Genomic DNA, 21,496 nt, shown 5'->3' on the forward strand with positions numbered 1-21,496 from the left:
ATGCTGCATGTATGTGGCCCCTGCTTTTCCCGGCACTCCCTTCAAACCGTCCCAACTGCTGCTTATCGTCCAGTGCCAAAGACCCTTCCACATTTTCAGGTCTTTTTATAGCAATACCCCATTTTGGGATACATATTTCCATCTCTGTTTTCTGTTATAGCAGAATACCACAGACGGAGTCATTTATTTAAAAAAATAAAAAGAAGAAGAAGAAAAAAGCTTTATTTTGGCTCACAGTTCCAGAGGCTGAAAATCTGAGATTGGGTGGCTGCATCCGGCAGGAGACTCAAGTTGCGTCACAGCGTGGCCGAAGGCAGAAGGACAAGGGATACCTGCAAGACTTGAGATGCTGTCCTACCTTATAACAACCTGTTCCATGGGGCCGACGCTGTGGCACAGCGGGTTAAAGCCCTGGCCTGAAGCGCCGGCATCCCATATGGACACCAGTTCTAATCCCGGCTGCTCCTCTTCTGATCCAGCTCTCTGCTATGGCCTGGGAAAGCAGTAGAAGATGGCCCAAGTCCTTGGGTCCCTGCACCCACATGGGAGACCTGGAAGAAGCTCCTGGCTCCTGGCTTCGGATCAGCTCAGCTCCGGCCATTGCGGCCATCTGCAGAGTAAACCAGCGGATAGAAGACCTCTCTGTCTCTACCTCTTTCTGTTAACTCTGTATTTCAAATAAATAAAATCAATCTTTTTTTAAAAAATGTTCCTCTTGTAACAAATGCAGCCCCTCACTGTCATTCCTGTGAATATTAACTAAGTCTGGGGCAAGGCTAAACCCCTGCCTGCAGTGCCTGCATCCTACATGGGCTCCAGTTTGAGTATCGGTCGCTCCACTTCCGATCCAGCTCCCTGCTAATGCACCTGGGAAAGCAGTGGAAGATGGCCGGAGTGTTTGAACGCCTGCACTCACATGGGAGACCAAGGAGAATCTCCTGGCTCCTGGCTTCAGCCTGGCCCAGCCCTGGCCGTTGAGGCCATTTGAGGAGTGAACCAGCAGATGAAAGACCTCTCTCTCTCTCTCTCTCTCTCTCTCTCTCTCTCTCTCCTTCTTTCTCTGTATCTCTACCTTTCAAATAAATAAATAATTCTTAAAAAAAATTGACCAAGTCCCCTGAGAGTGGCATGAATCTCTTTTTTTTCACTTTGATCTATTAGTTCCTGTAATGGATCAATGAAACACCCATCAAGATGAGTACAAAGAAGTTATTGCCCCTTTGTTATTGGCCTGACCAGTTATAATTAAGCAGAACAGCATTCACAACTCATTTTTTTGATGGAAAACTTTGAAACCACAGAAGCCATATCCTCTCACTGTCATTACTGTTGTCAAGAACAAAATCAAGGTCATAATCGGGCTTTTCCTAGGTTGTATTAAGAAGTCTGTGTAGCTTGATCACACCCTATTTACCTTCTACTAAGTCATTTGGTATTTTTTGCTTGAAACTTACAATCTGCTTAGGCACAATTTTGAGAAAAATTTAACACATCAACCTCAAGATACAACTATATCATAATATCATTACTTTATTTTTTTTAAATTTTTTTTTTTTGACAGGCAGAGTGGACAGTGAGAGAGAGAGAGAGAAAGGTCTTCCTTTGCCGTTGGTTTACCCTCCAATGGCCGCCGCGGCCGGCGCACCGCGGCCGGCGCACCGCGCTGATCCGATGGCAGGAGCCAGGAGCCAGGTGCTTTTCCTGGTCTCCCATGGGGTACAGGGCCCAAGCACTTGGGCCATCCTCCACTGCACTCCCTGGCCACAGCAGAGAGCTGGCCTGGAAGAGGGGCAACCGGGACAGAATCCGGCGCCCCAACCGGGACTAGAACCCGGTGTGCCGGCGCCGCTAGGCAGAGGATTAGCCTAGTGAGCCGCGGCACCGGCCCATAATATCATTACTTTAAATTTAAAGAAACAGACCCTTACAAGACCAAAATAACTCACAGGCCATGACGCTGGTTTTTACTTTTTTTTTTTTTTTTGGTTTTGGTTTAAACAAATGTACGCCATGAAGTTTCAACAAGAAAAGTAAATGCCATGAATGTGAAAGGTGCAGTTTGCAATATATCACATCCCGGACCAAGGGAGGTGAAGTAGAAGCGCAGTCACTCTAATTAAACAGCCAGGTCGCATCATGACATGTGGGTTTGCGGCATCCAAACTGTCCATTTATGTTTCCTTTTCCTTGAGCATCAGGGGTCCCACGTGGGCTCCAGTCTCTTCATTGTGTTTTGCATGGAACCCATCACAGACCAGGAACTTTTGAACCTCCGCAACAGCAGTGCACAGCTTTATCTCCCAAACCCTCCATGTCAGAAGCATGAACTGTCCTGGGGTCGGCCTTCCCAGCGGGAATAAACCTTCCCATGGCTTTGTTGTGATGAAATAGCCAAGTGCAGCTGTCCCAGCAGAAAAGATCACTGCTGCGATCCAAGCAGCTCATATGCTGGAACCGGAAGGCAGACTCACGGCCCCGATGCTTGCAAGGAAGGTGCACCAGCCGGACACCCAGCACCAACCTGCTCATGCCGACAGCCACAGCTGGGCTGTGAATCCCTTTTAGCGACTCGGCCACCTCATTTTGGGACCCTCAAAGCCCCAGCCACCTGCTCAGCCCCCATACCCTTCCCTCCCAGCACCTGTAAAGCCCAGACCTCCCCTTGCAGGGTTCAACATGGTGACAATCATCATCCAAGTGGCCACAGGCATGCAGCTCCCCTGCTGGAGGCTGAGGCCTGGGGACTCAGATCTCTGGCCTTGATTGGCCCCTGGCTGTCACTTTGACATACTTTAATGGACCTTTCCTTTCCCCTCGTGACCACTGTTCCCACTCGTTGCTCTCTTCCCACTGGGCTGAGCGCCAGTCTCATTCTTGCAGGATTTGCACGTACTTGGCCATGCGATTGCCTGCCTTGTGGATGCTTGGGAGGTCAAGTCCGAGAACCATGGCAGCCACGTCCTCCTGCCGAGACTGCTGGTTCATCACCTAGAGAACCTGGGGAGGGGAGGTCTCCTGTTGGCCTCCTGCATGGATCTATTTGTCACCTGCTCCCTGGTCATCACGCCCCTCAAGACAGCTGAGGTCCCACACTCTCCCTCTGAGCCTGGACCCCCCACTTCATGAAGAGGGGGAAAGGTGAGATAGCTTAGGGCTCCTGCACCTTCCTCCCCCGACACCTGCCTGCTGGCTTTGGAGTTCAGTCAGATTAGTCTGGGATTGATGGGCTTTGGAGCAAAGAGCAAAAGGAAACAGATGGCATTGACAAGACTCTCCTGGAAGACACTGATGACAACACCTGCCACTTTCCCTTCCCAAGGTCTGGGAACTCCCAGGGTGGAACGGGTAAAGGAGTTCATGGCAGTCAGTGACTGCTGCGTGCGGAGAGCTGGGCTGGGCGCTCGAGGCATCACAGGTGCATCACTTCGCCGGGTGCTCCTCCCGCCTGCGCATTTATTCATCACTTGATGAGTGCTTCGGGCGCTCCTACTACGTGGCAGGCACTGTGCTGGCCGCTGGGATGCAGTGAAGGATGAACGAGATATGGCCCGGCCCTGCAGGAGCTTCCCACCCTGATCAATGTAGCATTGCTGTGAGAAGCGAGAGAAAGGAGAGATGTAGGGTTCCGTGAAAGCTTATTAACAGCAGGTTTCGCTGAGACAGAAGAGGCCTCCCAGAGTAAGTTGTGTTAGAGCTGGAATGGGAAGAATCCATGTGAGTTAAGTGGGTGAGGAGCAGAAAGCTTTCCAGGAACAGGCGACAGGGTATGCAAAGGGCCTGTGGCAGCAGGGGCGTGGTAAGTATAAGGCTGGTCAAAAGGCCACCATGGCTGGAGCTGGGAGAGGAAAGGAGCAGTGGAGAGCCCGTGGAGGGTCTGCTGTCAGGCAGGGGCGGCTGTGACAGGAAGGAGCTCGTTGTAGTTGCAGTGGACTATGGCTTAGAAGGGGTCCGACAAGAGCCTGCTGTCTTCACTCAGGCGAGAGAAGATTGGGGTCTATGCTGGGGTTCTGAGGGAAAGGACTGGGTTAAGCAGTAGTTAAGAGGTGAAAAATCTACCCAGCCTGGCACTGGATTGGCTATAGAGGGCCAGTGAGGAGGCGGAGGGATGTCAGGGTTCACGCCATGTCTGGTTTCCAAAGGGAGGGAGGGGTCAGCAGAGTCCCCAGCCCTGAGAGGGCGGGGTTGTGTCTGTCTGCTCAGTGCTCTGTCCCTGGGGCCTGGCACACAGCTGGTGCTCAGCACCTAAGTGCTGAATGGCAGCGTGGTGATACAGGGAACGGGAAGAGAGGCCCGGGTTTGGAGAAGCCCGTCCTGTGTTCAGTTTTGTACACGCTGAGTTTGAGGTGCCTTCAAAGAGCCCAGATTTGCCACGCAGACCTCAGAGGGAAGGTTGGAGCTCCCGGTGGGAAAATGCCCGAGTCGGCTGTGTTGGGTGGTGACTGAAGCCAGCGCCTGGGTGAGGTGCGTTCAGCCTCAGCACTGACTGAATGAGACAAAGTCCCTGGCTTGTGCAGCTTAGAATCTAAAGGGCGGAAGGAGGGAAACAGACAGACAGACATGTAGCATCACGGCCACCTGGCATTTGCTCGAATCAAATCTCTAAGGGGAGTTGAGTAGCCTGATCCTGCGGGGAAACGTTTGCTGTGGAAATCCTAAGTTTGCAGCCTTCTGGGTAAGGAAGAACAAGGCTCGCCGGAGCTGGGGGTGCCACTTGGTGTAGACGCGTGTTTGTGAAAGCTTTACTGCTTAGGTGTCATTTGCATAGAGACTTGAAGCGAAGACACGGGGCTCTCCTAGGGAGAGCGCTGCAGGCAGAGGGTGGGAGCTGCCAGTGAGGTGGGAACAGCAGAAGAGTGAGAGAGGGAGCGATTAGCAGCTGGTGAGGTTGGCAAGCTACACCTGGAGGTGAGAGCAGACTACGTGGGACTTGGTGGGTCGCTGTAAGAACACTGTGTTACTGAGGACTAGAAAGGATGCCTTGGAGGATCCTGAGCAGGACATGCTACCACCTACCTCTTAAAACTATCACTCTGGGGGCTGACACTATGGCGTGGTGGGTAAAGCAGCTGCCTGCAGCGCTGGCATCCCATGTGGGCGCCAGTTCGAGTCCCAGCTGCTCCACTTCCGAGAGAGAGAGAGAGAGAGAGAGAGAGAGAGAGACAGAGATTTTCCATCTGTTGATTCACTCCCCCGAAGGCTGCAATGGCCAGGGCTGGGCCAGGCTGAATCCAGGAGCCAGCAGCTTTTTCCAGGTCTCCCATGTGGGTAGAAGGGAGACTGCAAGCAAGACAAGCACTTGGGCCATCTTCTGCTGCCTTCCCAGGCTGTTAGCAAAGAGCTGGATTGGACGTGGAGCAGCTGGGACTCAAACTGGCACCCATAGGAGATGCTAGCATTGCAGGTGGCAGCTTTACCTGCTATACCATGATGCTGGCCCCAGATATGTTGATTTTGAATGTCCAACCGGAGATGCTGAGATCAACTAGAGCAAGAACACATAGTGAGAAAAGGAGAGGAGAGGGCTTAGAATCCAGCCCTGTAGTCAAACAACAGAATATGAGCCTGCAAAAGACACAGAGAGGATGTGACTAGAGAAAGAGAAACAGAATGTTGACACAGGGCTAAGGCCAGAAAGGATGAGAGAGAGAGAGAGGGAGAGAGATAGGGAGGGTGGGAGGGAGGGAGGGAGGGAGAGAGATGTGAACCATACATAAACCAGGAACTGGGAACTGGTCATTGGCTGGAGCAACCTGGAGGTGGTTGGCGACCTTAACAGGCATCAGGGAGGTACTGGCACCAGAAACGAGATGAAAGGGGTGCTGGGCACCGAGACAAAGGAGACGGCAGCCCCGGCTTTCACCAGTCAGGATATGAAGTGGAGTTGTGCAAGGCAGTGACTAGCGTTCCCATTTTACTGTTGAGAAAACGTGGCCCCGGGGACTCACGGGCCACACACAGAGTAAGTGGGGAATGTGGGATTCGAAGTCAGGGTGGAGTGACTGCTGGATCCCTCGCTTGCCCCACTTGACAGATACTGTTCTGGTTCCTGTGAGCCCAAGAGGACAAAAGGAGACAGATAGAAACATGCCACAGCATTGCGGGGCCGTCTGGAGAACAGTGGAGAAGTAAGGGCAGAAACACGAGGGACCTGGAGTAGCCAAGCTGTCCGATGCCTGGCACCACGGTGGTTTTGCCTGGAGCTCAGCCTCTCTAGCTGGCTGCCCAGAGGGACTCTGCCAGCACACTTCCAGCAGCTTCTGACCGCAGTGCCAATAGCTTTGCAAATGCAATGCTTCCACACAGGCCATTTCTCCTCTAATCCTTGTCCCCAGGCTCCCCAAACAATCTGCAACAATTTGCGTGTTTACTGTTGTGCAGTCACCTAGACTGAAAGGTGGGCTTGCAAATGCTTATTTTGTGACGTCTTCGCTTCAGTCTAGACTCCCACTTGCTTCTACAGAGGCATCGTGCAGTGCATATGTGCCGTGGGGAAGTACAAGGAGGAATGATTACGGTTCCTCCGTGAGCAGAACAGCGCTCCACCAGCCACCCTGCTTCGGGAGGGAGAGCAGCAGGGTGGGGATCACACGCATGCTCCATGCATTGTGTGATCGGAAGATCACAAGAGAGAGATAGAACAGAAAGATACCTGAAAATGTATCAAGGCATCATCAAAGAATATCCGAAGATATTAATAGAGACCAACTCAGGAAGCTTGGATTACTGATTATTTAATTTTCCTTTTCATAGCTGAGTTCCCTAGATTTTCTCTGAGCATGTGTATTACTTTCATAATCAAAATAGCAATTGATGGCATTTTGAAGCAGAAGCAGGACATATAATATTGCTCCTTCCTGGGCTCAGAGTCTCCTAGGGGAGATAAACAGAAACAAGTAGCAGAGTATACGGCAGGCTGGGGTCTGTGCTGTCTGCTGGCCCTCCCTTCCTCTCTTTTTCCTCCCCACTTGCCTCGCAAGCTTCTGGGACCAGGCCAGGGTCCCCACAGCTTGGCGTCACACGCAGCTTGTGTCTTACCAGTTGCTCTTGTAACTAAGGGGTCACTCTTCCATCTCTCGCTCTCATTTGCCTGGGGCTCTGTGGTGAATCACCTCGTTGAAGTAGCAGCCAGCACGGAGAAGATGGAGTTTCAGTACGTCCTGTCCACCTGGGGCTACCTCAGCAGTCCCTGGTCATGGTGATGGGGATAACACCAAGGGCTCCCAGGAGAAGGTGCCACCCACACCCAGCCTCAGTTGGCAGCTCAGCTTCCCTACCCTCCATGAGACCAGCTTAGCCATGAACTTCCTCCACGGCCTCCAGCCACCCCTGCTCCCCCTGGACCTCACCCTCCTGGGCAGCAGCGTGCTTCGCAAGGTCAGGGTCCTGAGCAATCCCTGGGCAGGAGTCTCACCTGCCGACTGGCCCGTCATGGACAAATGTAGAAGTCAGGGGCCACAGCTGGAACACAGGCTTCTAAGCAGCAGAGTTTGGTGCATGAAACAGGTACCAGGAAGCCTGCATCACCTTAGCTGGGCTGCAGGCTCCCATTTCAATCCCTCCCTTCCCAACTTTTGCTTTGGATGAGGATGTGTGTAACAGATCATGGTTAAAAAAGATCACAACCGGGGTCAGTGCTGTGGCATAGTGGGTAAAGCCGCCGCCTGCAGTGCCAGCATCCCATATGAGCACTTGTTCTAGTCCCAGCTGCTCGTCTTCTGATCCAGCTCTCTGCTGTGGCCTGGGAAAGCAGTAGAAGATGGCCCAAATCCTTGCACCCCTGCACCCACGTGGGAGACCCGGAAGAAGCTCCTGGCTCCTGGCTTCAGATCAGTGCAGCTCCAGGAATTGAAGCCATTTGGGGAATGAACCAGCAGATGGAAGACCTCTCTCTCTGCCTCTGCCTCTCTGTAACTCTGACTTTCAAATAAATAAGTAAATCTTAAAAAAAAAAAAAATCCCAAGGGCCATTTTTTTCTAGTTCCTAAAACATGCCACTCCCTCTCCCCCCATGATCGGTGAACATTCTGTGCCCCAGTCCTCTCTCTCTAGTAGAGACTTACTCCTGTCCCAGTCCTCTCTCTCTAGTAGAGACTCACTCCTCTTTCAGCTCTCAGCTCGAATATCACCTCCTCAGGGAAGCCTTCCCTGTTCTACACCAACAGGTCCCTGCTGTGTGCCCTCACAGCACCTGTACTTCTTCATATTGCTAGACCCATAATCATGTCTGAGACTTCCATTGTGACTACACTCCCTGTTTGAATAAGCACACAGGAGGGCGAGAGGGAGAGGACAGCAGGCATCCTTTTTAACCGCTGCCTGGTCCTCAGTCCTCGCCTCATTGGCCCTAAGTGAGTGGCTGGTGGATGAATGAAGGAAGCCATGGTCAGAAGATAAATGAGGATTAATAGCTGTGGGTGTGAGTGCCTCGGGGCCCGTGGAGGTGGGATGAGCAGAAGCTCACTCACTGAAGGTGCTGACCTCATCCTCACTCTATGGGATAAGGCAACACCTGCCGCGTATGTACTCCGTGCTAGGCACTGTTCTCAGTTTTACAGGTAGCCTCATGCAATGCTCACAATAGTGCATCATTAGTTAGGCCCTCATGTGATTTCCACACACAGATAAGGGGACAGGAGCTCTGAGAAGATAAGCACCTTGTCTGTGATCACGCGAGTAGTGAGTGTGGAGCTGGAGACGGGGTGGTAGGAAGCCGTCACACCCGGCGGTTGCAGGTGGGCAGTGGGATGGCTGAGAATGCCAGGCAGCCTCCTGGGGGCACGACTCCAGGTGGCCTGGCCTTCTCCAGCCTTCAGACTTGGGCCTGTCCAAGTGGGACAGATGGCCTGGATGCTGCACACGGAGGGGTGGGCTCTGCAGGGTGCGCTCGGCTGCACGCCCTGTGATGTTCTCCAGGGTCCACTTATCAGATGTGCAGGTGAGAGGGGGCAGGGCTCCGAGCCACATGCCCAGAAGGCAGCCTGCTGCCCCCACCCAACCTGGCAAGGCAGGACAGGGGTGAGGTCAGGCCCCTCCTGGTCCAGGTTGGAGGTGGAGGACAGGGTGGACCCTAGCTGGGGAGGCTTCTCCTGGGACAGTGTGAGCTGTGGGCCTGCCTGCTGGGGTGATCACAGACACTCAACAAAGTCCCCTGGGGCACATGATCCTCACCTGCAGCTTTGGGACAGAATTCCAGAGGCACAGAGCTCTGGTGGCAGTGTGTCTGGGGCAGAGATGGGGTCATGGATGGTGCCGTGAGGGACTAGGGCTGAGGAGGGCAGAGCAAGGGTAGGTTCATGTCCTGGCATCCTCACCCTTCTCTCTTCCACTCCATGTCTCTAGGGCTCACATGCTCATGAAAGGAGAGACACAATTCAGGCCAGACCAGCTCTGTGGCTCAAGTTCCTGCTGTCCACAGCACCCATCCCTGCCTTCTCCCAGCCCTGCCCCACCACCTCCTCCTGGTAGAGAGATGGTCAGGTCAGCTGGGACACCTCGCCCAGCTGGAGGGCACAAGCCTATGGTGTGGTGTCATGCCTGCCCTTGACCTGGGAGACTCAGCTGCTCAAATCGGAACCTCAGGTGGGCCTGAAACCTAGCGTTTACTGACCGCACATCTGTGTGCACATCCACCAGGACGCTCAGCCCCAGCCTCCTGCCCGGCCCCTCGGCTCCTGCCTCCCAGCCCCTGCACAGCCCAGACCTCCCAATACAGTGTTCACCATCATCAGCCAAGAGACCGTGGGCATGCAGCCCCCCGAGGTACCTCTGATGGGTGGTCAGGTGAGGCCCAGCACGTGGTGGACCTGATGAGATGCTACAGGAGCCAGGACCCCAAGAAGAGGCCCTGCTTCCTGGAGCCCACCCAGCCTCCCTGCCTGGGGCCCAGGGAGCTAGTGCGACCAGGAAGGGAGTTGATTGGGTCCAAGGCCACTCTGGAGAGCCACGCAGAGACAGCCGCTGGCACCAGGGCCAGAGCAACTTTTGGAGGCATCAGCTGCCTGGCGGGGCTGGGAGGATGCCTGGGGAGCCAGGGCGGCTGAGGCCAGGATCTGGTCTGTGTGTTAATGTGTGCACCTGCGGGAGGTAGGCTACAAAACCCTCCATGCAGAAGCTGCAGCATCTGAGCCTGGCTCCAGCTACCCTGGGTTCTTTCTGAGCCGCATTGTCTTCATTTGTAAAATGTCCCCAGACAATGAGCTCACACACCTGGGAAATGGGGTGAGGTTAGCTAGTCCTTCGGGGACTGAGAAAAAATGCATACGTGTGTGTGTGTGAGTGTGTCACGGAGATCACTCAGTCCCGCCCCCTCATCCTGAGCGATCACACCAAGGAGGCTTGATCTTCCCACCCTCTCCTGCACATGTGTGAACACACGTGAGCCCAGGAATGGTGCCTAAAGCAGGGAAGGGACCGCTGGCCAGCCCGCTGCCTGCCCTCCCCTCTCTCCTCCTTCACCACCGTGCTTCCTGGAGCCTGCCGTGTGGACTGCGTGGTCACAGGTCGTGTTCTTTACAAGGCCGCCCAGCTGAGGGGCAAGTAGAGGCTGAAACAGCCCCCGCTGTGCTGCCCGAGCCAGGGAGCACACCTCAGGACTGCCCCTGTGCAGAGGGCGCCCGCTCCTAACGGGCACAGGCGTGACCTGAGGGCTAGCAGCGACATGGCCCGAGCCCCTGGGAAAGACACACGTGCGGGCTCCCACAGAGGGAGCACTTGGCTCTCCCAAGCTGTCAGTGTGAGGGGTCCAATGAGTTAATAGGCACTCAGTGGAAATTGGGGTGTATTTCCTTAGGAATCTCCAAATTTACCATGATAATAGCTTGGGTGTGGCGATTCCATCTCCAGAGCTCACAGATTATGGCAAAAACAAGTTACCTTTCCCAGCCTTCTAGGTGGCTTTTTTGTTTTATCAAGAGCAAGCCAAGGCCGGCACCGTGGTTCACTAGGCTAATCCTCCGCCTTGCTGCGCCAGCACACCGGGTTCTAGTCCCTGTCGGGTCACTGGATTCTGTCCCGGTTGCCCCTCTTCCAGGCCAGCTCTCTGCTGTGGCCCGGGAGTGCAGTGGAGGATGGCCCAAGTGCTTGGGCCCTGCACCCTATGGGAGACCAGGATAAGTACCTGGCTCCTGCCATCGGATCAGCGCGGTGCGCCGGCCGCGGCGGCCATTGGAGGGTGAACCAATGGCAAAGGAAGATCTTTCTCTCTGTCTCTCTCTCACTATCCACTCTGCCTGTCAAAAAAAAAAAAAAAAAAAAAAAGCAAGCCAGAGAGGATAAAGGATTGCAAATCAGGTCTTTTGATGGGTTTTGTCCCTGCCTTGCAACTGGATGTCAATCTGATGGTCACTTTTTTCTTTTTTTTTTTAAATTGTGCTTAAAAACCCCACTACCACCAGCCACTTCCGGTTTTTTTTTCTTCCCTTTGTTGTAGGCAGACATACAGGATAAAATTGATCAGGTCTGTGAGCTGGAAGACCACGCCTTCACCATGCCCCCTGTGTGACCTCACCTGTGTGTCCACCACCAATCAGGCTAATTAACCACGCCCCTTTGGAAATGGATTAATGGCCTGAGACGGGGTGGGCCCGGCCCTTTTTGGCCTTTTTGCCTCTTTCTCCATGTGGGTCCTTGCTGTGCCCGCGCCTTTGGGCCACCCGCCTGTGCCTCCTGGCCTGCGTGCTCCTCCAGGTGGCTGCCCCGGCTGCCGGGATGAGTCCAGACTTCCCCTCCTTCTTAGGTAGGGCCCTCACTCCCCTTCTCTCACTGAATATAAAGCCCAAAAATTATCATGCTGCCTCGTTCATTTATGCCAGTATTCACAGTTCTCTGAATATTAGGCAAGAACCTACAATGCTTATTAATATTCCAAAATTTTTAATAAGCACCCAGTAACATTAATGGCACCTCGTACTCTGATATTACCTTGGAGGCCCCCTCCATGCCTCTTTGGCTTGGAGGTCTTTGACTCTAATAAATCTTGCTTTTAAATTTCTCTGCTTGGAAGTTCTTCCTCTATGTGAGATGAGGAACAAGGTAATAATATGTTCACTTCACCCAGAACATCAGCACCACCCCTCGCTCTCCTGTCCCTAAACTGCCTTGGCAACCAGCCAAGCATGGGGGTGCCATATTCACCCTGCCGTCTGCACAGCTCACCAGGGAGGCGAGGCCCTGGGTCACCTCCCCTATTTGAGGTTTTCCTGTAGACACAGCAGGAAGCGCAATGGCACAGGAGGAGGATCTCCCGGGACCGGGTGGGATGGCAGGGGCGCACAGGGCTAGCACAGACCACCTGTGTCTTCTGTCTCTTCTTCCGGGGCCAGCCAGGAGCCAATGGACAGTGGTGAGACGTAAGTGCCATGATGTTGGGGGGACCAGGGAATCCACAGCAAAGGAGACGGTGGAATCAATGGTACCCTCCTCTACCCTCCCCAGTCCCCTCCCTCTCCCAGACCCTCCAAGCGTGTCCCTGGTAGGGGGGACCTGCATCTGCGTCCCCTCTGGTCTTTGCGTGAGAGAGGATTGAAAGGTAGGGCACTGGGTCTCAAGGCTGGCTGCTTGTTGGAAAAACTCAGGAAATTAAAAACAAAACAGCGGTGTGTTCTGCACCCCCTCCCCCAGGCTAATTAACTCAGAATCTGCATCGTGGGCCAGTGCGTGGAGCAGGGGACGGTGGGGCCTTCAGCCCTCAGGGAAAGCGTAAAATCACAGAGCTCCAGCCACAAATTCATTTCCCAGCCTGAGTTGTTTCCTGATCTGGCCCCAGGCGCTCCTCTGCAGTTCTCCCCTACATAATCTGTCCTCACAGGGCAGAGAGAGCTGGGCGTCAGTCACCCCCCTCCCCTGAACTGGGTATGGAAGACCAAAGCGGCTGGGAACTGGCTGATGCCAGGAGCCAGGACCTCTCTCACGCCTCCTGAGCCCGCGGCTCTTCCCGCCTCAGCAGTGCAATACAGCTGCACGCACGGTACTCCAAGACCGCTCAGGCTGGACTCTGTTGTGCATAGCAGCAATGAGTGGGCAGAGATCTGTGATGCAGGAAAGGTATTATCCTTGCCCTCTAGTCTGGGTAGTTCCTGCAGGAGGATGGCCACGATGACCTCTAGATAGGTCACAGGTCCTTTTCTCTGACCTCATTGTCTTCCCAGCAGACTTCGGGGATTACTGGAAACAGGTCCTACAGCTCGCAGACAGCGAGTGCTTGGTCTTAAGCAGTGAGGAGCTGAGCATCTACTGGAACCAGGTCTGTCCCCTCCACTCCCTGCTGGCCCAGGGAGTCTGCTATGGGGTCAGTGGGGCTGCGCCACACAGCGCCACAAGCCTCCAGCTACATGCCCCACCCCGCCCCCCATCGCCACACAGTCCCAGCAGCCTGTGCGCTCCACCTGCTTCCTAAGGAGGAGGAGAGCCTTGCCCCACTGCACTTTGTGGCCCAGGACGGGGACGACCACACCGCCCGCCTCTCATGGAACATAAGGACCGGGCCCTGTGGCACCTGACCACACGCAACTTGGGAAATGTGGCACAGCTTCTGGTTTCCCAAACAGCAGACCCCAGCTTGTGTGAGACGGAGGGCAAGACTCCGCTCCACAGGGCACGCCTGCTTCACTCATGTCAGCCTTGTCAAGCTGCAGGCTGGCCGGGGGGAGCTAAGCCAGATGTTCCGCAGAGACACCTGAGGACGCCATGCACCTGGCAGTGGTGTGTGGAGAGGGCCATCCCACACCTGCTGAAGAGTGGGGCAACAGGGTCCTCTGGACCCACTGCACTCTGCAGCTGCTGGGGCAAGTACCTTATCTGCAAGATGTGTCGTAGGTATGAGGCCAGCCGCAAGCTGCCCACCCAGAAGGACTTGATGTCCCGTTATCTAGCAGCCTACAAGGGCCCCCTGGAGGTCGTGCACCTGCTGGCTGAGAGCCACATAGACTTGGGTCCTCTTGGAGGCTGAACTGGACACTGCTGCACCTGGCTACCTGCCCCGGGGAGGAAGAGTGGCGTCTGCACTGCTGTAGTGTGGAGCTGATGCCAGTGCTGCTGAGGAGGCCGGCTGCACACCACTCCACCCGCCCATCCTGGGGGGCACCTTCCCAGTGCCTTCAACCTCTTGGAGCACTGTGTAGGCGTCTACACCTGGTTGCCTTCAAGGGGACCACAGCCATCCTCAAAGTGCTGGCCATACACGGTGGAGGCAGGATGGCCTTGCAGCTTGCCCTCCAGAACCAAAAGCACGGTGGCCTTCTCCCTGGAGGTCTGGACAACCTGGGGTGTCCTGCCTGGAAGGGGAGGGGGTGGTGGAAGGGAAGCTGGCCCTTCCCCTCTGCTCTCACCCTCACCCTAGGCCTTGCGGGCGAACGGGACCTGGCCTCCTGGGTGATGCAAGGTGGGGAGAGGAACCACGGAGGCTGGAGCTGGGGACGCTGTTTTCTCATCATCAGATGCTTCTTGCATGAACTTCATCTCCAGCGTGAACTCCGTCTGCTCCCCAAGGCTCCTGCCACCTTTCACCTAAGTTCACGGGGTTTCTTGAATCCTAGGATGCCTCCCACCAAGACCAAGGGACCACAGAGGCCTGGGAAGTGTCTTCCTCCCAGCTCAGGCCCCACATCTCAGGCTGGAGCAAGGGAGCCAGAGGCAGGTGCTTTGCTCCAAGGGCCTCAGAGCTGTCAGACCTGCCCATTGCCGAAGGCCCTGGCCAGCCACTGCTGCCACCGTGACCACCCTCCCCTTCCCAGGGACCCTCATCCCAATGACTGCTCTCCCACATGGTTTTCTTGTGAGATCAGGGTGTGGCCCCTGCTGTGGATTTATGATCTCAAATGAGACACGAGGTTCCTGGCCCCCAGTCCTGCCCTTCCCTGGGTGCAGTTGTGCTACCAGGCTTCAGCCTGGAGTCAGTGCAGCTGTGGATCAGAGCGTCCCTCTGCATACAGGTTGATCTGTGCACTATTTGTGTGTGTGTGTGCATGCGCACACGTGTGGGAGCTGTCTGGCGAGCTGTATTACATGTGTGTGAGTTCACACAGGGCGGGGGACAGCAGAGGGAGCTGCAAGGGCGGTGTTCAGGCCTGGGATGTCACAGGGTAGGCTCGCTTCTCTTCAGCCATGCCTGGTGAACAGTCCCTGCGCCACATCAGTCATCCGTCAGCTGACCTCGCCTGGCCTGGGGTTGTGGGCAGGGCTGGGGCTGCCCACACTAACCTTGTGTGTCCGAGGCTGTGGCTAGGTGGCTGGTGGGTACCAGCTGTGGGAGGGGTGAAGGCAGGACAGATGTCCTGGGGTGCTGGCCTGCCCCCCTCTGCCTGTCCAGGCTGTTGGACAGCACGATGAAAGCAGCCCCTCCAACCCAAGGATGGTCAGCGAGGGCTCATCTGCTCCTACTCTTGGCCAGTTCTGACCCAGAGCCAGCCGGCAGGCCCACCTTCATGTGGCTCTCCCGTCCAGGCTGAGCAGGGGCCTGTCAGCAGCCCGGCATCGGCGCAGGGTGAGAGGTGTGGCAGGTGTTCAGTGCGTTAAGTCCTTTTTAGCAGACCAGCAGCATTGTGTCCCCTGTCCTTGTGGCCTCTGGACCGTGGCTCCAGCCTGTAGGGCCCTGAGCACTTCACCCCACCCTGCCATAGCCTGCAGCTGCCAAGGGAAGCCAGGAGTGCGTCGGCAAGCAGCACCAGCTGGGTTGTGTCCTAGGACAGCAGTTCCAAGGTGAGCTGCACATTAGACTCTCCCAGGTGGGGGGCTTTTCACATGCACCAGTTCGAGCCAGCTCCCCACCAATCACACCGGAGTCTCCAGCATGGGATCCTACCCTGTCATTAACGTTAACTCAGGTGCCCGGGCTGAGAACCGCCACCAGGGGGCGTGCCTTGGATTCTCTGCGCAACTTCCCTAGCGCAGTCATGGAGACAGACCCTGGCCAGTACTGTGGCGGGTGTGTGTGTGTGTGTGTGTGTGTCTTTTCCTTGCCAGGTTGGACGGGTGGGAAAGCCTGAAGACTGGAAGCTGCAGGCCCTTGGCGGTGGTTCCATTCCCACTCCCTGCTAAGGCGCTTGGCCCAGTCTCTTTGTTCTTCCTGAGACAGCCTGGGGCGGAACTTGCAGTTACAAATGCCCCCCTGAGAGTTCTTTCCCAGAGCAGGCGCCAGCAGGAGGGGGCAGGGGGCGGCTTGCTACTCCCTGACCCTGAAGTCTGAGTCTAGGTTCAAGCCTAGGGCTCTGTGTGAGCCGGGGACAGGGGAGTTGGGACTGCTTACTTCCAGCCTGCGGGAGAGTGGTCAGCCCTGCGTGCTCTCCATTTGGGAAGCGTCTGAGGTCTTGAAGAAACGGGTTGGAAAGGCGGTTGATCCTTTGGCACCCGCTGTCCGGGAATGGAGAGATCCTTTGGGGACGTGGACAGGAAAGTCCCTGGGAGCCATCTCTGCTCAGACCCCTGCTCCCCTCTTCCAAGAGAGAACAGAAGCCGCGCCCTTAGGGTCAAGGGGCAGCTTCTAGACTTGCTAGCACCGCCTCTCCCTTCCCAAGCCACCCTCGCCAGACACACACACACACACACGCACACACACACGCACATTAGCCACCTCAAGCCCTATTTTAACATGCTGCCTCCCGGGGCTCTTCTCAGGATGTTTAAAACTGGCTTCTGGGCCGGCGCCGCAGCTCACTAGGCTAATCCTCTGCCTTGCAGCGCCGGCACACCGGGTTCTAGTCCCGGTCAGGGCGCTGGATTCTGTCCCGGCTGCCCCTCTTCCAGGCCAGCTCTCTGCTGTGGCCAGGGAGTGCAGTGGAGGATGGCCCAGGTGCTTGGGCCCTGCGCCCCATGGGAGACCAGGAGAAGCACCTGGCTCCTGGCTTCGGATCAGCGCGGTGTGCCAGCCACAGCGGCCATTGGGGGGTGAACCAATGGAAAAGGAAGACCTTTCTCTCTGTCTCACTGTCCACTCTGCCTGTCAAAAAAATAAAATAAAATAAAATAGGCTTCTAATGAGGCTCTGGATGTTCCCAGGGAGTGGTCTCCAGCTGAATTGTGAGCCCCCTTTACGGTAGCTGGGCAGCAGGGAGGCTAGAGACCCCCAATTTCTTACTGGGCATCTTCACTTGGAGACCCTATGGAGCGCTTACACCCCTAGTGTCCCAAAGTGGGGTGGGGTGGGCACTTGGCACAGGGGATCCAGCTCGCCTGCTTCTGTCAGGAAGCCTTCCCTGCTTGCCCTGCTGCGAACCTCAAGGGTGTTCGGTGCCAGCACCCTGGACAGTGAAGCTTCAAGGGCTGCCGCCTGCCCTGCCTTTCTGGCTCCATGCCCGCCACGTCCCCACATGCTACTCACTTCCGCATTCCACCCAGTCCTCTCGGTGCCTGGAAGGTGCTCCATCCATACCTGCCGAGTCCGAGTCTGGGAGGTAGGGGTAGGGGTTTTGCTGGCGGAGGCGGGGAGGGGCTCTGGGAGGCTGGGTTGAGGGAGCCAGGCAGGCAGGCCTAGGTGCCACCCACTCGTTGACGGATCTCTGGTGTGGCTGGCTGTCTTGCTCAGCCTTGTCTGCGTCATGTAGCAGAGATGATCTTCTCTCACTGTGTGCTGGAATCAGTCTGGTGCCACGCCGGTCGGAGGGCAAGGCAGCACCCAGCCCATACATTTCTTGCAGGTTTTCTGAGTCCTGAGGAAGTTTCCTCTTGGACGAGGGCCCAGACTACACAGCCTTTTGGTGAGGATGCTGTTGGGAACAGCTGCCTCTTTTCCTTTGCACTCGGGGAATGCGGGAGAGACTGCACTTCTGTGCTTTAGGGTGGGCTGTGACACTGAGACAGGTGCCAGGCAAGCTGCAGGGGACACAGTGGGGGTGATACACAGACTATGCTGGTACCTGGAGCCCTAAGAGCCAGGTGCGGGTTCAGCACAAGCAAAGCAAACGGGCCATGTTTGCACCGACGGGAGCAGGAGGGTCTGAGGCCAATGAGCTGCTTTTAGGCTCTGCTCAGCCTTCAGATGGGCAAAGGGCTGTGCACACACAGGTGGGAGGTGGCAGGTGAAGCCAGCAACTTGGAGAGAAGAGGAGGAGGAGGGAGAGGAGGCCAGGGGGGACCTGAGGCTTGGTGGGAGGAAGGGGCTGGGTTCCCATCTGTGGCTCAGCTTTTCCCACTCCAGACTCCAGATCAGAGCACCTGTGCGGGGGACACCTGTGTGGGGGAAACTAGATGATGGACGTGCCTCCTGCAGGCGGGCTTGCCCTCTCTCTGCTTTCCCAGCCCTGGAGGCAGCACTGAGCCTGGCCACCAAATGCCTCTCTTTCCCCATCTGTGAACTCCCAGCAGTGACAGGACAGGACACTCAGAGCTGCACTAAGCCAGGAAAACACAGAAGGCATGGACAGCCCTTCCCTAGGCCCTGCCCACCCCCACGGTGCCACCTGCCTCCCCTCCCCTGGCCACCATCCTTCCCTTCAACCACGACCCCGAGGTGCCGGGGGGCTGGCCCCCTCGCCCTGGCCTCAGCACATCCCCCATCTCAGAGGTCAGGTGTTGACTATGGGAAAGCTGGCACCAAGTGTAGCAGGTGGACAGCAATACTGTGGACTTCCCAACTAATGGCCCCCTGGCCAGGGCTCTGTCCAGCAACTCTCACCGCACCCCTACTCTTGGGACACCACGAGCCCCTGCTGTGGTGCGGCCTTGTATTTGCCAAGTACAGGACTTGGAAGCAGGAGGAAAGGAAAAAGTACTCTTACCAAACACCCCCTTCTGCCGCCCCTCAGCCCTCCAGCATGGGTCTCCAGACTCCAAAGATGACCTGCCCCTCCCACCCCCAACTTCCGCTTCACACAACCTGGGTGTGGCACAGCCAGAGACACCTGCTGCCAGGAGAGGACCCTCAGATTCCTGAAGCTCCACTGGCTGCATCCCAACCCCACTCCCCTACACGCCTGTGCTGGGGCAGCAACCATTGCTTGCCTGCATCCCTACAGCGCGACAGTCAAGGTCTTGTCCCCTACAGCTTTTCCTTCTCTCTTCTTTTCAAAACCAATCTTCGGATCACACCAGCCTCCTCCAACTGTACTCTGGGCTGGTTAAGAGCTGCGCTGGACTGAGTGCTACAAGACGTGGAGTCACGGCCAGCCCGGCCCCAGACAGAGCACGCTCCCTGTAGGAAAGGATCTCCCAGGAGTGGAGATGACAGCAATGGTTCTCCCCTCCGCCTCCCCAGCAGGAGCAGAACAGGAACTCATTGAAGGCCCCTGCATAGGTGGGTGCTGAAGTCACAGCCGGAGCCTGGGTCCTGGACTGGGGGAGGCAGTGAGTGGGGTGGGGGGGCGGGGCACAGGAGGGCTGGGCTGGCAGGTGAAGGCAGCTGGGCAGTCCCCGGGGCAGGGATGGTTTGACAAAGGGTCCTAGACCGGTGGGGTCCCGGAAGTGCGAGGCAGGCCAGTCTGCCAGGCTGCTTCTAGCTGGTAGGTGACTGCTCCTGTTGTGAGACCGCCGGGAGGCAGGATCTGTAGCTGCTTCTTCCAGCTTCTCCTGCCCCGGCCTCGCAGGAAGTTCTCCACATTGCCAGTCTTCTTGCCCTTGCTGCCTCGTCACCTGCTTGCTCAAGGCCAAGGCACCCCACGTCACCCAGGAAGAGTGCCTGGAGCTGAGCAGAGCAAGCCTGTGCCTTGCAGTCCTCGCCCAGGCCCTGGCCACGGTCCCCACACCTAGCCAGGGCCCTGGAGGGGAGAAGCAGAGCGCTGGCATAACTATGCCATTATTGGCTCTTTGCCTGTCATCCCATCATACTGCGAACCCATAAAGGAAGGCATCAGGACCACCACCTGCCCCGGCACCTCGCCCGGGGCCTGGAATGCAACTGTTGCTCCATCAGCACACACTCAGGGACACATGGAGGAAGTGGGGCCATTTCTCAGCCTGCTGGACCTGCTGGACCACCTGCTTTCTCAGTGCCCACGGCCTCTTCCCCCGCCATGGCCGCCTGGGCCTCCTCCACATCCAGTGTGGGTGAGGACGGGCAGTCGCAGCCAGGCCAGCTCCTCAGTCCCATCTGAGAGCACGAATGCACCCAGGAGCCAGGCCGGGGCAGGGTGGGAGAGCTGCCGACGCCCCCCACTGCAAGGGCACTAGAGCGGCCTCCGGAGAAAGGGTGCTGTGCAGAGACGCCGCAGACACGAACCCAGGGAAAGGCAGCCAGGGGTGAATGCGTGGTGGGCGTCCCCTCCACCCTCGCCCGCAGGGAGCCAGAGCCTGGGCCGCCGCCTTCCACCCCCGTGTTCGCAGATCCCCCTCCTCCCATTCCTTTGCCCCTGAAATGCTGAAGGGGGAGGGGGTGGAGCCCAGCCCTCCCCCTGCCCACTGAGCTGTCAATCTGCTGTCTGGCAGAAAGACTTGAAGCCCCGTGACAACTGTGGGCAACTTTCCCCGGCCCCGCCTCCCGCCCCTGCCCTGCCCTCTTCCCCTCGCTCGCTGTCAGGGCTCTTCTCACTCTGCTCCCTCCATCTCTCCCTCTCCAGGCCTCCCTGTGTCATCTCTTCCAAGTCGCACAGCTGATAAACTCCTGCCCTGAAAAGATTCTTAACCATGAGATGAGCTTATTAGCTCCAGTCCAGGGCAAGCTCTTGAACAAACTGGAGCATGGTGTGTGTGTATGTGTGTGTGTGTGTGTGTGTCCATGTGCGCGTGTGCAAGCTCTCAGACTGGAGCATGGTGTGTGTGTGTGTGTGTAGCTTATAGGTTGGGCACCACCAACTGAGAAGGCCCTGGGAGTTCGAGTCCCCTTAGAGGTCTGAGGTCTCTGCCAGAGGCGGTCACTGGGTTACCGCCCCTCCCCCTGGCCCGAGCTAAACGAGGGGCCTGTTTTGCCCACCTTCTGAAATCAGGGTGCTTCTGGGGACAGGAACCTCTCCCCGAGCTTTGAGCTATACTCAGGTTCAGGGGGAAGATCAAAGTCCATAATTAAATGTTCAGGGCAAGTTAAGTGCTCCAAACTCCAGTGCTAAAAATACTGTATTTAGCATGCAAATTATGCCCTGACAGCTCTCCGCAGCCTGAGCCCGTGGGAGCCGCCACCTTGTTTGTCACCACTGCTGTTCTCAAGGTGGCAGGAGTGGCGCTGCTTCGCCAGGTGGACGACTGATGTTTCATCTTTACAAAGCCCAAGTCTTGCCGTCTGGGCACTTCCACGTTGGAGCCCAGGAGGCTTGCAGCTGCTGAGTGGCCAGGAGGCCAAGAGCAGAAAGAGCTGCCCAGGCCACAGCGCTCAGCCTCACCTGCTTCCCCCAGCTGGCCCCAGAGCAAAGGGGTCTGACGGCAGACAGAAGACGCGACAGGGACAAAGCCGGCACAGGAAAGTGGCACTTGCAGGGCTACTTTTTCCACCTCTGCCTGGTGGGGCAGAGAGGCAAAGGACTGGCCCTTCAGAAGCACTGAGGCCTGGAGACGCAGGGACACCTGCCGCACACAGGAACCTGGCCACGCCTGAACGCTGAGGATGCGGCAGCACGGCCCCTGCACCCCTGTCGAGAGCGAC

The 21,496-nt window shown here is 56.6% G+C and overlaps 1 protein-coding gene and 1 pseudogene across 1 annotated transcript; one reads left to right on the forward strand and one right to left on the reverse strand.

The window, feature by feature from the left end:
• Positions 1-2,096: 2,096 nt before the first annotated feature.
• On the reverse strand, positions 2,097-2,985 carry LOC127483588 (CDGSH iron-sulfur domain-containing protein 1 pseudogene; annotated as a pseudogene).
• Positions 2,986-5,045: 2,060 nt separating this feature from the next.
• On the forward strand, positions 5,046-15,163 carry ANKK1 (ankyrin repeat and kinase domain containing 1). The gene is given in 9 exon segments (XM_089306052.1): positions 5,046-5,057; positions 7,123-7,536; positions 9,597-10,006; positions 13,241-13,458; positions 13,461-13,594; positions 13,596-13,640; positions 13,643-13,937; positions 13,940-13,984; positions 13,987-15,163. Coding segments are annotated over 9 exon segments (1,704 nt in total). The 3' UTR covers positions 14,118-15,163.
• The last annotated feature ends 6,333 nt before the right edge of the window (positions 15,164-21,496 follow it).

Source organism: Oryctolagus cuniculus, chromosome 1, assembly GCF_051225735.1.
Source record: "Oryctolagus cuniculus isolate XC-2025 breed Fujian yellow rabbit chromosome 1, ASM5122573v1, whole genome shotgun sequence".
NCBI lineage: Eukaryota > Metazoa > Chordata > Mammalia > Lagomorpha > Leporidae > Oryctolagus > Oryctolagus cuniculus.